Genomic DNA, 15,325 nt, shown 5'->3' on the forward strand with positions numbered 1-15,325 from the left:
GAGTTGTAGTTATTTTATTATATTCAAATTGAAAGGTTACCCAATTCGATCATCCACTTCTGAGATGTCACTGCCTAAAATGCAGAGAGGCAAAGTCTACAATTTAAAAAATATGTATATTTTATTGTTTAAATAACTTTAACACAGAGCAGATGGAAGCCACTTAACGAACATGAAAATAGGCCATCAGGGAATAAATCCACCCACCTGTCAAGACCAAGTTTTTGCATCTTCCAGATTAAACGTGTGGATCTTTGCAGTTCTGATTCACCGACATGTTTCTACACAGCGGTTATTATTAGTACCATAATGTTATCATCAGGCCATCCTCCACAGACATCAGGGCATTTAAAACAGCCTCTGTGCCTCCCTGCTGTGTCCTCTCTGCAGAATTAATCCAGACTGTGGGCGGTGACACAGAGAGGCAGAGAGAGAGGAAGGGAGGGATTACACTTCCAATCACAGCAACGATCAATCAGTCCCTCATCCCAGCCCCATCCCATGGTCCTCCCACACACAGATTACTTAATCCACAGTGAGGGCTTTCTCGCCCATAATTCTCTCTCTCTCTCTTTCTCTCTCTCTCTCTCTCACACACACACACACACACACACAGAAAAAACTAATTGTAAATTGTTTTGAAGTCATCAAATAAAAGATTTGTCTCTGTCATAGGCTACTCACTACTAATATAGCCTGTAAAAAGCTGATAAATTAGGGTTTCTGTTGAATTGGTGGTAAATGCTGTCAATTTTGAAGTAACTATTTCCATTTTCTGCTTACATTACTTTGCATCAGTTACCCCATCTAATCCTGCAATATATTGATTACATTTAATTGAAATAAAACACTCAAATGGACGATCACAAGGTTGCATAATGAGTAATTTAGTTTTGATTGTAATGAGTACTTTTGCAGTGCTAACGTTACTTTCATAGAAATAAAACGAAATTGAATATTATTTATATATGGTTAACGTTACTTTACGGCTGCTAACCAGGTCAAGGTGAAAACATCTCTTCATTTTAGCCATAGACGGTATTAGAGCGAAACCACGTGACAAATGGTAGCTAGCGAGATCGAGATACAGGACATTAGCACTTAGCAGCAAGCTAGCTACTGAGCGCAGTTAGCTAACGGCCTGGCTACGCGCCAAATAGCTAGCTATATCTTGGTAAAGGAAACATTATACGCATTTGTTTGCAACGTACTATAACTAGGTTACATAACTGTATTACTTCTGTGGTTTGTAAGTGTGAAGCTAATGGTAATATATTTGCCAGTCAAGATGGGTTAAGGTGCCTGTTAGCTAACATTAGCTGAAACTGCTAGCTAGCTAATTGAGAATTGAGCCACATTATACTCCTAACGTTATTTGTGTATATTTAACAGGTGTTTTTTGTTTTGTTTTATTCAACTTAGATTTATACCTGTAGTCAAACAAAGCAACATGGATTTTTTCTTTGACGACCTACCATCCACCTCACAGTCCGCTCCCAAGATCGGACATGAAGATTCACAGCTGGTAATTACAGGTTATCATAGCACACTAAGGAGCCAGAAAGAGAGAGAGAAAAGATTCCTTTAAAAAGAAAAAAAGGACATTAACTTGTGGAATGTTGAAGTTTAAAAAGTTAAAACATTGATGTTTTAGAGCAATATACTTTTAGGTCAAAAATGTAATTTATTTTATGTAAACTGTTGTGAAACTGAGCCGAAAATGATTGTTTCAATACTGATTAAGCCTAATCAGCATTCGACTGCCTCACTCCAAACCTAGCTTCTAAAGAATTAAAGACTTGATTAGAACAAAGAAAACGCATATATCTGTAAACTTGAATAGAATCGGCACTACCATGATAAACGACCTTTGTCTGTGACCTGGAGTAAATCTGAAATCAGAGGTGTGTCCTTAACCTGAGAGACTTTTCACACACAATTCCACAGGAATATAATTCGGAAACAGAGGTGATTTCGGGACTGCAAGCCTGTGACCCGACAAGGGAACCAGGTGTTGTCTTTTCCTGCTTTTAAAGGCTGCATTACAGTAAAGTGATGACGACGCTGAAGTTGGCATCCGATTCGCAGCTTCCGATTCGGCAGTTAAGGGGAAATTTAAGGGAAACTTAAAACTGTCCGATTCAGCAGGGAAACAAGATTTACATTGCTGATCCTCCGTTTTTTTAACCTATTACTGTATTGAATGAGTGTTAGTCATTACGATAAATTATTAATTATCTCTAAAACACACTTTTAGATTTGTGAAAGCTTTATTGTCTTTATGAGAACACAATAAAAGTAGGTTTCACCGTTTTCTTTCATATGTAGACCACATTGGACCAGGTCTAGATCCAAAACCGCAATACCTAGACTTGTCAAACGTGGACTAAATTATCCCAGAGAGTCTAAGGAGTCTTAAAAACACAGTTTGAGATTTGTGAAAGCTTCATTCTATTTGTGAAAATGCAATAAAGGGAGATTATACTGTTTTTTTTACACATAGACCACATTGGACCAGGTCCAGATCCAAAACCGCAATACCTAGACTTGTCAAACCTGGACTAAATTATCCCAGAGAGCCTAAGGAGTCTTAAAAACACAGTTTGAGATTTGTGAAAGCTTCATTCTATTTGTGAAAATGCAATAAAGGGAGATTATACTGTTTTTTGCATATGTAGACCACATCGGACCAGGTCTAGATCCAAAACTGCAATACCTAGACTTGTCAAACCTGGACTAAATTATCCCAGAGAGCCTAAGGAGTCTTAAAAACACAGTTTGAGATTTGTGAAAGCTTCATTCTATTTGTGAAAATGCAATAAAGGGAGATTATACTGTTTTTTTTTACACATAGACCACATTGGACCAGGTCCAGATCCAAAACCGCCAACCACTTGTCAAAACTGGACAAGAATTATTCCAGAGAGGCTAACGAGTCTTAAATACATTTTTCAGATTAGTAATGCTTTTATAGCAGGTCTGCTGTTGCTAGTTGACATTCAACGTATAAGTCCACGTCTCTCCATGTCCTTTCTTATCTCCATGAGCAGGTCTTCCTTCTCACTTCAAAAGAAAAGTAGAAACAGTTATTTTTACCTTTTGGAAAACAATCAAAATATCTTCAAAGATTTGCCAATGGTTTAATTTACTCTTCAAATCCTTCTCCTTCAACATAATTGTTGTTCTCTCACCTTTCCTCCATCTGGCCCTGTTCAACCTCTCTTACTGCTTCTGCCAATGTCATTTTCCTCACCTTAGCCAAAGCTTGCACTGTGGCCTGTGTTAGAGGCAACATCATTTAGACATAGTGTGATTGGTTTTCATTTTATCTATAAATGAAGACATTTTTATTACAAAGCTTTTTGTCAGTTCTTATTCACAGTTATGAAATCTTGTTTGATTCTCACATCTGCCGCCATTTCAGACCCTGCCCTTCAACTTCTGCCCACCAGGTGTCCATTGTGTTCCTACTTTGCCAGTCACCTCACAACTGCCTGCACTCATGATCTTCATTGTCCTCGTAGCATTGCTAACATTTTGTTTTGACTAAATCTGCCTGACTGCAAATCATGCCTGTCTTAACATTTTGCCTGTTTTTCTCTTTTTTGTGTCTGTGTTATGCCTGCCGACAAAGTAATCTCTGTTATGAATATTTGGGCTTTTTGAGTCTGTTAATCTGTCAAAGTTCAGAGCCTATACACAGACAAACCTACATCATACATTTATACACATAAAATAGTATATTGTAGTAGCAGACAGATCTAATTGTGCATTTATATTATATATCTTTTTTTTTTCTTCTCATTCACTGTGTTTCCTTTTTTATTTTGATAACTTTTACATTGTAGATTCTCAATGAAGGCATCAAAACTATTAATGAACACATGGAATTATGTACTTAACAAAAAAGTGTGAAATAACTGAAAACATGTCTTATATTTTAGATTCTTCAAAGTAGCCACCCTTTGCTTTTTATTAATAAGGGGGAAAAATTCCACTAATTAACCCTGACAAAGCACACCTGTGAAGGTAAAACCATTTCAGGTGACTACATCATGAAGCTCATTGAGAGAACACCAAGGGTTTGCAGAGTTATCAAAAAGCAAAGGGTGGCTACTTTGAAGAATCTAAAATATAAGACATGTTTTCAGTTATTTTACACTACTTTTGTTAAGTACATAATTCCATATGTGTTCATTAATAGTTTTGATGCCTCATTGACAATCAACAATGTAAATAGTCATGAAAAAAAAGAAACAATTGAATGAGAAGGTGTGCCAAAACTTTTGTGTACAGCTATATATATATATATATATATATATATATATATATATATATATATATATATATATATATATATATATATATATGCACAATTAGAATCTGTCTGCTAGTTCTGCACTTACAACAATATAAGCAGTATAGAGTATAACACATAAATACAGTGGACCAGCCTCCTCTGATATATAACGGGCCAGATGGAGGAAAGGTGAGAGAACAACAATTATGTTGAAGGAGAAGGATTTGAAGAGTAAATTAAACCATTGGCAAATCTTTGAAGATATTTTGATTGTTTTCCAAAAGGTAAAAATAACTGTTTCTACTTTTCTTTTGAAGTGAGAAGGAAGACCTGCTCATGGAGATAAGAAAGGACATGGAGAGACGTGGACGTTGAATGTCAACTAGCAACAGCAGACCTGCTATAAAAGCATTACTAATCTGAAAAATGTATTTAAGACTCGTTAGCCTCTCTGGAATAATTCTTGTCCAGTTTTGACAAGTGGTTGGCGGTTTTGGATCTGGACCTGGTCCAATGTGGTCTATGTGTAAAAAAAACAGTATAATCTCCCTTTATTGCATTTTCACAAATATAATGAAGCTTTCACAAATCTCAAACTGTGTTTTTAAGACTCCTTAGACTCTCTGGGATAATTTAGTCCAGGTTTGACAAGTCTAGGTATTGCGGTTTTGGATCTAGACCTGGTCCAATGTGGTCTAAATATGAAAAAAAACGGTGAAACCTACTTTTATTGTGTTCTCATAAAGACAATAAAGCTTTCACAAATCTAAAAGTGTGTTTTAGAGATAATTAATAATTTATCGTAATGACTAACACTCATTCAATACAGTAATAGGTTAAAAAAACGGAGGATCAGCAATGTAAATCTTGTTTCCCTGCTGAATCGGACAGTTTTAAGTTTCCCTTAAATTTCCACTTAACTGCCGAATCGGAAGCTGCGAATCGGATGCCAACTTCAGCGTCGTAAAGTGATGTCGTTTTCTGTATCGTTGCAGTATCGATATCAGGGTATTTGGTCAAAAATATTGTGATATTTGATTTTCTCCATATCGCCCAGCCCTACTTGTACAGTAACTGATTACTGTCGGCCACCTGGTGGTGATGGAAAAAGTTGTTTTGTCATTGTCCTTGACAATATAGACAGAAGACATGGACCCAGATTCATCAAGAGGGAAGCCTTCAAACACAAGCATGACTGAGACTCAAGGACAGGACACCTGGTACTGCATTACCTGCACAGTCTATTCCATTCACTGAAGTGATAGGAGCTACTTTTTCCTCAACAGTTCTGTCCACTTTCCCCTGGATGGACAGTACTCTATTGTTCCTCAATTAATAAAACATTTAGAGATACATCCACATTCAACCCTGCATGCATGTCTGTTGTAGCTCCAAAATAGATGACATCAGCAGGAGAGTACAGGAACTGGTGGAAAAGATAAACGACAACCGCACCAGTGACCAGAAAGTGATGGACAGCTTCCAGGAGAAGTTAGTGCAAAAGGTACAAAACTTCTTTTGTATACCACAAATGTTCATCTGGTCAACAGACTGATTTTTGTTTTACTCACATTTAATTCCCTAGGTGACAGAGATGTGTCGGCAGATGAAGGAGCACATGTACACGGTCTATGAAGAGAACAGTAATGAGATGCAGGTGAAGCTGCAGGTGTTGTCCGAGGTGCTGGAGAGCTGCACTAAGCTTAACAGTGAGCTAATAGAGGCCAACCAGGCGCTGGCAAGTCTCAGAGGGGGCCTGGCCATTAACCAGACATCAGAACCCTGATAAACTAGCTACTGTTGTCATCTTAGCTTATATTTGAACTAGTTAATGTTCTTTTGTTTATTATGTTGAGTATTCAGAATAGTTGACTTGAATGAGATTACTACTTTTGGTTTCCTCTTTGTTCTTCCTCCTTTTTCAAGAATAGACAGTAGACTGTGCCTAGGTTTTTAGGGCAGTTCAGGTTACAGCTTGTGATTGCAGTCTAAGAAAACAAAAACAAAAGCTGAATCCATGTTTTAATGTATGTTCAATTCCAGCATCCGTTGATTTAATAAATACAAGTACAACAAGGACAAAATAAACCATGTTATTTTGCTCTCAGGTGTTTAACATTTTACACCAACACTTAAATGAGAGTTATTCAGACCTACAGTAACTAACATGATAATGTAATATGACAACAGAAGAGATTTGTAGTCTGTATCAAGGGATCTGTACATACTGAATCTCAGCTACACTCAATATATTTCTCATTCAAAGCCATTTATTTACATATTTAATTATCACAAAATAAACCAACATAATGCCACAACATTTACATGCACCCTTCATAGTCAGTATGTGAAGTATATTTTAGGCATCCTAACTATAAATGTCATCCCAGTTGGACGCAATGCTTAGTTAGGTTGACCTTAGATATTCACCAAAGACACCGAACAGAGACAGTAACAGACGGCTCATATCGCTAGTTTGAAAACATAAAATGTAATGAGCCATTTGAGATTCATCCCACCAGCCAACGCTCATAATGTGAGACAGATTAAGTGCACTTTATGTTTCTATACACATGAGTTTGCCCAATGGCAAACAGGTAGCACGGCACTAATCCACATCAAGTCCATTTCAACCTTTACTTTCCAACAGTGAAAGACTGCAGTCCAGTGATGGCTCTGCCCAGGATCAAGGCATGGATGTCGTGAGTTCCTATAAACAACAATGACATTTTACATCATGAACAAGGTGTTTTCACATGAAAGGATACTTCATTTGCAGTAAGAATCACTGGATTCCTCTGAAATGTATGTGGTACTTTCCAAACCTTACTCTTTTAAAAAGTCCTCCTTGGGTATGAGAAAGAATATCTATTTTAAGTTTCCTTTTACAGTAATTTGGCTAAATTCAAACAGAACAGTTTATTTGTATTCATTTTAACAAATGTGTTTGATTTTAAGTGGACAGAGCATTCTGAAAAATCTATCGCTTAATCAACCTGTAATAATCTATACACTGCTGACCTCTGGTGGTAGAATTACATAATTGCAGCTACAGTTTGCAATCATTTCCACTACAAACCTGCCTTCTGTTGGTACTTTTAAAAATGCTAAAAAAAAAAGGAAGACTAAATGTATCCACAGGTGTGTGCCTACCCTCGTATGTGTTGACGGCCTCCAGGTTCATGACGTGACGGATTATGTGGTACTCATCTGCGATGCCATTTCCTCCCAGCATGTCTCTGGCTTGTCTGGCAATATCCAAAGCCTTGCCACAGCTATTCCTCTTTAGCATGGAGATCATATCTGGTGCTGCTCTATTAGGATAAGAATACGCACACGAAAAGTTTTGTTTTTCCTCTTAGTAGAAGACAGGACTAACAGACGCCAAAACAAAACGGGAACGAAATTCTAAGACAGAAAGAGGAGACTCACTTCTTCTGATCAATAAGTCTTCCCAGGGTCAGACAGGACTGCAGCCCAAGGGTGATCTCTGTCAGCATGTCAGCCATTTTCTTCTGCATCAGCTGGTTCCTGGCCAGTGGCACCCCAAACTGGATTCTGATTGGAGGGCAGAAAGACATGAAAATCCATCCTTCCCCCAAAAAAAGCTGAGGCTAGTATAACACAAGGAGACCTAGATGGTAATGTGGACACTTTTTTCACTGGAGTTGGATTTGTTTATGTCTGTAAGATCCTCTGACCTTAACTTTGACACACACACACACACACACACACACACACACGCACGCACACGCACGTACCTGTCCAGCGTGTACTGCCGTGCAGCATGGAAGCAGAATTCAGCAGCTCCCAGAGCTCCCCATGCAATGCCATACCGGGCGTTGTTCAGACAGCCAAAAGGACCCTGGTCACAAAGGTCAACAACGTTGTTAGATATGAGCACACAGTAACATTGTTGTTGTAATATTTAAGTAAAACATATTTGGTTTTGTTGGACTTGAACTTGATCTAAGGGAGAAGCCACTTACAGCCAGACCAGAGACGTTGGGCAGCAGGTTCTCCTGGGGAACTTCCACTTCGTCCATCAGGATCATGCCGGTGGCGGACGCCCTCAGCGAGAACTTGCCCTCAATCTTGGGGGTGGCCAACCCCTTCATCCCACGCTCCAAGATGAAACCCCGCACCTTACCATCTTCACACTTGGCCCACACCACTGCGATGTCTGCCACGGGGGAATTTGTGATCCTAGCAGAGGAAGGAAAGTGAGGAACAAGAAAAACATTAACTGCCCGATTACACGTTTAGGTCATTCACAAAAAGGGATTGACACTTGGTACAGACCCGAGTTTCATTTAAAGTTTGCAGTTTTCTATCACTAAGCTACCCCAAAAGAGAGGAGCAGGCTTTGTCGACGTGTGGGATGTACTGCATCCGTTAGGACTTTATAAATACACACTGGCTGCACTGTAGTAAAAGTTATTTTCACGTCATTTATCACCAGAACTCTGTGTGTCAGACACATTCGTTTTAGTCCCCAGTAGTAGGCAGTAAACAGAGTCCAAAACTAAAAGGACACACTGGGACAGAATATTTCCCTATTCTTCTTTGCAGCGACAGAGTAAAATATGACTTTGAAATGGTTAAGTAGTAACATTTATTTTGTTGCTAGAATTCATTATTTAAATTTTCTGTTTTCCACAGTATATCAGATTTTTTTCACACCGATTAGCCTAGACCAAACAATTAACACTGTACCTTCTAAGGCCGGCTCCACACTGGCTGCGCGGCGTGAGCGTGGCGTTTCTGTTGCGTGGCGTTTTCTATGTCTTTACACACCAGAAACGTGTCTGACGTGGCGCTGCTGCTGCTAGCCTTGTCTGTACACATGTATGTTTCCCATTGATAAAATGAAATACCATGTTAAAACATAAATATATACTGATTTGATTACAGCAAAGACAACGTCGGCAGTACTGACGGCAAAATAGGCTACAGAATATCTCGTTCTGTATTGACAGGTGAAATATTTGAAAATCGATAATACATTTTTTATTTTTTTTTAAATTACATTTATATCTGCATTTATGTCAAAACCTAGAGACTTTCAAACATCAAAATTTCATTTATTCAAATGTATTTGTGTCAAAATGACATATAAACACCTTTTTGTATTCTATTTTGCCTGGAAACGCTTCCAACACGCTTGCGTGTCATGTGAAAAATAGGCCTCCTATTTCTAGCACGCACGCGTTATTGGCGCGGCTCGAGCCGCGTCTGAGACGTGCGTGTCACGCAGGCAGTGTGCAAGCTCTGACCGGTTAACATGGGAGCCAAAATAAAAAAAACGGACACGCCACGCAGCCAGTGTGCAGCCGGCCTAAAGCACAAATCGTTGTCCAGGACTAGCATTCATATTTTCATGTTTGTTTCAGGTCAATAGAGAGCTTTGACAAAACACTCCTTATCAGGAAAACCAGTGTTTCTTATATTTGTCCGTCTACCTACCAGGTCTTGGCTCCACTGATGGTGAAGGTACCACTGGATGGGTTGTATTTGGCCTTGGTCTCCATACTGCTGGGATCACTGCCGTGGTTAGGCTCCGTCAAGCCAAAGCAGCCCAGGATTTCTCCCCGAGCTGCGAGACAAATGAAAAAAAACACGAGGGACACTCTTGAGACTGCCCTTTGCCATTTTTAAAATGTCATGTACAATTGCAGAAAATGGCACTCTCACCAAGCCGGGGCAGGTACTTCTCCTTTTGGGCCTCAGTGCCATAAGCATTGATAGGGTGCATGACCAGTGAAGACTGGACACTCATGACCGACCGATACCCGCTGTCCACTCGCTCAACCTCTCTGGCAATCAAGCCGTACGCCACATAACTCGTGCCTGCACAGCCGTACCCTGCAGGGTAAATAAAACGGCGTAATGCGCTACAAGTAATCATCATCCGAACATATAGAAAACACATTTTAAAAGGTCCCATGACATGGTGCTCTTTGGATGCTTTTAGACCTTAGTGGTCCCCTAATACTGTATCTGAAGTCTCTTTTATATAGACCTTAGTGGTCCCCTAATACTGTATCTGAAGTCTCTTTTATATAGACCTTTATGGTCCCCTAATACTGTATCTGAAGTCTCTTTTATATAGACCTTAGTGATCCCCTAATACTGTATCTGAAGTCTCTTTTATATAGACCTTAGTGATCCCCTAATACTGTATCTGAAGTCTCTTTTATATAGACCTTAGTGGTCCCCTAATACTGTATCTGAAGTCTCTTTTATATAGACCTTAGTGGTCCCCTAATACTGTATCTGAAGTCTCTTTTATATAGACCTTATTGGTCCCCTAATACTGTATCTGAAGTCTCTTTCCCGAAATTCAGCTTTGGTGCAGAACTACAGCCACTAAAGCCAGTCCCACAATGAGCTTTCCTTAGTATGTGCCATTTCTGTGTCTGTAGTTATTGAGGAGGAGAGGGGGGGGGGGCAAGGTGGATGGTGGGGGTGTGGCCTTGACCAACTGCCACTTTTCTCGTTTGAAAGCCATGATGTCTCTCTCTCATGGGTGGGCCAAATTCTCTGGGCGGGCAAAGCAGAGAAAGGGGAGGTAACCTTGCTTGTTATGACCTCATAACAATCAGATTCCAAAACGGCTCATCTGAGCTTTCATTTTCTCAAAGGCAGAGCAGGATACTCACGGTTCGGTTTACACCTATCACCATTTCTAGCCACTGGGGGACCATAGACAGGCTGGGGGAACTCATATTAATGTTAAAAAACCTCATAAAGTGAAATTTTCATGCCATGGGACCTTTAAGATCTTCGAAATACTGCAGAACTAAGATATTGTCCTAAGACAAAAGGCTTACATACTGTAGGACAAAATGATGATAATGTAGTTTTCTGTTTACCTTTAATAGTTGGGCCTAAGACGCCCAACTCTCCCATCTCTGAGACAATCTCACGGTGGAAATCTGTGGGATGGTGCACGTTGGGAAATTAGGAACTTGCAGTCAAATATTTATCAGAAAATAATAAACACTTTTTGCACACCTCACTTAACCTAAACGTCGCAACTCGAGAAGTAAAAAGAAAAACGGCCTAAAAGACATTAGACTTTGTATAGACAACAACAAAGTTCAGCTTCTATGAGCTCGACATAAGTTCGTCCATGTAGTCGAACACGGACGTAATTCTTACGTTCGTGTCTGTTGGCCATGAGGATGCGGGGCATGAGTTTTTCCTGGCAGTAGTCGCGGAAAGAGTCCCGGATCATGATCTCCTCCTCGGTCAGCTGGCCCTCCAGATTCAGTGCATCCCGCCAGTTGAAGGCCACCTTGGCTAAGGGTCAAAACATGTACACACACACACAATCGCACATACACAGTGGTTATGTCACTGTGACATGTGACAACATAACGTGTAAAGGAATCTGGAGAGATCAGGTTCAACGTATCAAAACTTCACTTACGTTCCTTCGTTGGCTTTTTATTTTCTTCAGCATCTAAAATGGAAGAAGAATAAAAGTGGTGAGTCTTGTGGATGACACATCATCTTAACAACTTATATCTGTTTCACCTTCTGGGAGTTTTTTTTTTTTTTTGGACAAAAGTGAAATCAAGGGAGATATTTCCCTCAAGACTGTCACGCCAAACTTTATCCAATCATTTCTTTCTATATATTTAAAGAATTTAAAGCGTACCTTTGGCAGCGGTAGCAGCTGTGCCCTGGGCTCTAGACACCGTGACAGCAGCACATTTTTGGCTGTTGGAGAGCAGGCGGGTGACGGCACCTCTGAGAGCCATACTGTAGGTTTATTGATCATAGAGGAAAAGCAAATTAAACACATATGCATTTTATATTATTCAATATCCATAAACAGAGTGAAAGCACATTTCATAGTTAATGGCACATTGTCATGCAACATTGTTGTAGGTTAAGTTGCCAGACCAATGAAAAGCAGGCAAATTTGTCAAAACATAATATTACAATTTCCTTAATTATCTATGTCAACTTTTTTTGTTTGAGCATTCATTAAATATTATTGCATTATTATCACTCCATGCAGTACCAAAGATAGTGGTTTTTGGGGTATTGATTATTTACAAGTTTTCTCAAGAAGAGAAAAGAAGAGAGAGAGAAAAAAAAAAGTGTTGCCTGTTTATAATGTCAGACATCAAACTTTGATGAACCAACTAGCATGCTGTCCCTTGGTGAGCAACGTTCAAATACCCTGAATCCACTTGCAACTTCCATGCAACAATGTTAAACATTTAGTGACTTTTTATGTTTTAGTAAATCTCAGACTAAACATGCAACGGTACAGTACCTTTTTTTTTCTGCCGGCTGGTGGCTTTAATCTGATGCTGCGATAACTTTTCTGCGGTAGAGGTGAGCTATAAAAGTCGCTTAAGTAATATTTCGCCGGTTGCAACGTCACAGGGATATGTAACGGCAAACGTAGGAGCTCTTTTCCTCCATGACAGGTGAGGCAAAATACACTGGAGGCAATGCACGACCTATAAGTTGCGCAACGCGTGGGAGTTTATGCAACCAAAGTTGGACTGCTTATAGAACTGGAAACTTAATTATACTAAAGACATCCGGGGTTTGTCTGTTGGGAACGTGCGATTCTGCTTCCTGCGCCGTGTCGAGCGATGCGTTTTAATTAGGTGCGTGAATTAAACCCGCTGTCACACCCGCAGCGCATTTCCACACTCAAAATGGCGCATATGGATCCCTGTTCGGCCGGGATGTGTTAAGGGAATCGGCCCACGCGCTCCCATCTCATTGGCTGGTAAAATAAGGAGCCATGCACAGACGTCTTCAGGGCCTGTCGAACATTTCTATGTTGATCTGCAGCGGACAGTGGAGCCAGCTGACAACAGGCAAATTCAACATTTCAACAACAATCATATATATGATATGAATGTTGGTATTTAGCTTTGTATATTGTATATTCAACAGACTTTTGTGAGAGAATTGTTATGTAGGTAGTAGGCCTATATTTAAGCAAGGCAATAACTCTGGAAAACTGAAAAATGCCCACCAAAAGCTACTAAAAAGTAAATATTTTGTAGTTGTTTAATATGACCACCCCCAGGTGGAAAATATAAAGACAAAATATAACCTGTCTTGATAACTCATAATAACCTAAAAATGTAAACTTCCCTTGGGGATCATTAAAGTATGTCTTTATTCTTCTTCTTTTATTTTTTTATAGATAAAATATAACCCAGTTAAATTAGACATTAGACACAACATTAAATCAGTTGATATAACCAAGACATTTTCTTAACATGAAGCTTTGTCAGATGCATTACTTTATTTGTTGTTTGTTATTTAAGATAGTTAAATGATCTCATGAGGATTTTCTTAACAAACCCGATACTATTTCTTATTTATTGCTTTACCGGCACACCTACACATGACACTTTAGTGGTCAGAGGTGGGGCAGAGCTGCCACTCGACACAGTTCACCTTCCAGCCAGACGAGTTATATAAAAACATGAGATAGTCTCTCCTAAATGTTTGTCCTTCAGAGGAATTTTTCATTTTTGGAGGAATGTTATGGAGTTAGTTTTGTTTTTGTAGGCCTACGTCACAGATTTGCTGTAGTGTCTATATGAGCTGAGTGGAGCAGCACAGTAAGCAGTAGGTCAGTCATGGTCTATCACCAGTTTCACTTCTCATGAAAATGTACATGGTAAGAGTATGCTATATCTATTACTCTCATGTCATGAGTTATATGGTCAAATGAATAGTTTTTCCTCAGAGTAGTGGAGACTGTGCTCCAGTGGTGGAAGACCAGTGGTGGATATCCTTAAGTAAAGGTAACAATACTACATATTTTATTTATAATAACTTCATTAAGAATTTAAAATGTTATTTAGTTGGGTATACAGCGTAATCCGCTAAATGTAGGCTACAGGAAGTATCAAAAGAAAAGTAAGTTGTGGTCAGCATTTTTAGCTGTATTTGGTCAATGTTTAGCCAATTTTGACTACTTTATATACCGGTAGATTAATCATCAGTAACATTTTATACACTGATACTTTGTGAATGAAAAAAAACAAACAAAAAACTCAATCAGCACAGTACAGTGGAGTAGAGCTCTTTATACAGAAGTAGGCTATAAAATAGCATGAAAGTACATTACAAGAAGCTCTCAATTGTAGCCCACTTACAGTTTTTCTCAATTGCTAAAACACTAAAACCCATTGGCTGAACACAGTTCCCAGTTGCCTGAACTCATTTAGCTAATTGTGCAGTCATGTTGTCAATACCTTAAACCATTTCACATGGTAAAACACAATTTGCAGATCTCACTTATAGACTTTTCAGCAAAACTCTAAACACATTCTGCACTCTAATGCACATGTCATCCATACTGGTAAACACAAGTGGCAACAATCAAATACAAATAGAGAACACATTTTTTTGATTTCACTTGTTTCAAGTGAAGTGTCACAACCAATATAAGCTAGTTCAGAGAGCAAACAGGTTGTTGAAGGTGGGAAGGAGAAAGTCTGAGAATGGATAGAAGAAACAATGTGAGAGGACGAGGACGAGTGTTTATGCAAGGTGGGTGACAAGGAGGAAGAGGAGGAAGAGGAGGGCAAGAAAGAGGAAGAGGAGGATGAAGAGGAAGAGGAAGACAAAGAGAAATATCTGATGAAATCCGAGCAGCAGTCCATAGACCATGTTCTTGTCTGTGGACAATGACGGAAAAATATGAAATTTGTTTTGATATTAAAAATATAGCAGCCTATACGTACTTCTCCCTGAGAACTATGTTTTGAACAATGTGTTTTCTATTTTTTTTGGTGTATTGTTTAGTGACTGCCTGATAGTGTATATCATTTTGATCACTTTGTTTATGATTTGAGAGCAGTGTTTGATTTTGAACAGGTAAAACTGTTTTGAGGCGAAAGTTTCATTTTGCGAGAGGAGTCTGAGGTTTTGTAAATAGGGCTTGAAGATGAGGTTTATTAGTGTTTTCAGAAAATGGAGCAAGGTTTCAGAAACTGTGTTTTAGCAATTGAGAAAAACTTTAAGTAC

At 39.1% G+C, this 15,325-nt stretch overlaps 2 protein-coding genes across 3 annotated transcripts; one reads left to right on the plus strand and one right to left on the minus strand.

The window, feature by feature from the left end:
* Positions 1–1,046: 1,046 nt before the first annotated feature.
* On the plus strand, positions 1,047–6,403 carry syce2 (synaptonemal complex central element protein 2). The gene is made up of 5 exons (XM_039809094.1): positions 1,047–1,174; positions 1,423–1,525; positions 5,441–5,520; positions 5,690–5,804; positions 5,886–6,403. The coding sequence occupies exons 2-5, from the start codon at positions 1,451–1,453 to the stop codon at positions 6,084–6,086; spliced, it is 471 nt and encodes a 156-aa protein (XP_039665028.1). The 5' UTR covers positions 1,047–1,174; positions 1,423–1,450; the 3' UTR covers positions 6,087–6,403.
* LOC120564231 (glutaryl-CoA dehydrogenase, mitochondrial-like) lies at positions 6,310–13,012 on the minus strand. 2 transcript variants are annotated; one of them, XM_039809084.1, is made up of 12 exons: positions 12,594–13,012; positions 11,967–12,070; positions 11,736–11,768; positions 11,465–11,605; positions 11,176–11,238; positions 9,995–10,165; positions 9,767–9,896; positions 8,290–8,506; positions 8,062–8,165; positions 7,733–7,858; positions 7,454–7,614; positions 6,310–7,010 (listed from the first exon to the last, which is right to left on the minus strand). In XM_039809084.1, the coding sequence occupies exons 2-12, from the start codon at positions 12,067–12,069 to the stop codon at positions 6,937–6,939; spliced, it is 1,323 nt and encodes a 440-aa protein (XP_039665018.1). In that variant the 5' UTR covers position 12,070; positions 12,594–13,012; the 3' UTR covers positions 6,310–6,936. The 2 variants fall into 2 exon arrangements, with proteins under 2 accessions (XP_039665018.1, XP_039665008.1); XM_039809074.1 differs by having other exon boundaries at positions 11,967–12,077.
* Positions 13,013–15,325: the final 2,313 nt, after the last annotated feature.

This window comes from Perca fluviatilis, chromosome 1 (genome assembly GCF_010015445.1).
Source record: "Perca fluviatilis chromosome 1, GENO_Pfluv_1.0, whole genome shotgun sequence".
NCBI lineage: Eukaryota > Metazoa > Chordata > Actinopteri > Perciformes > Percidae > Perca > Perca fluviatilis.

What these genes read in the sequence shown, in the direction of transcription:
- syce2 (XM_039809094.1), top strand. Translation starts at nt 1,451, where the DNA reads ATGGATTTTTTCTTTGACGACCTACCATCCACCTCACAGTCCGCTCCC. An exon ending in GACATGAAGATTCACAGCTG is followed by an intron (nt 1,526 to 5,440) that starts GTAATTACAGGT and finishes TTGACAATATAG; the next exon opens with ACAGAAGACATGGACCCAGA. An exon ending in AGGAGAAGTTAGTGCAAAAG is followed by an intron (nt 5,805 to 5,885) that starts GTACAAAACTTC and finishes TTAATTCCCTAG; the next exon opens with GTGACAGAGATGTGTCGGCA.
- LOC120564231 (XM_039809084.1), bottom strand. Translation starts at nt 12,069, where the DNA reads ATGGCTCTCAGAGGTGCCGTCACCCGCCTGCTCTCCAACAGCCAAAAA. An exon ending in CATGGCCAACAGACACGAAC is followed by an intron (nt 11,239 to 11,464) that starts GTAAGAATTACG and finishes ACCATCCCACAG; the next exon opens with ATTTCCACCGTGAGATTGTC. An exon ending in ATCAGTGGAGCCAAGACCTG is followed by an intron (nt 8,507 to 9,766) that starts GTAGGTAGACGG and finishes TTCCTCTGCTAG; the next exon opens with GATCACAAATTCCCCCGTGG.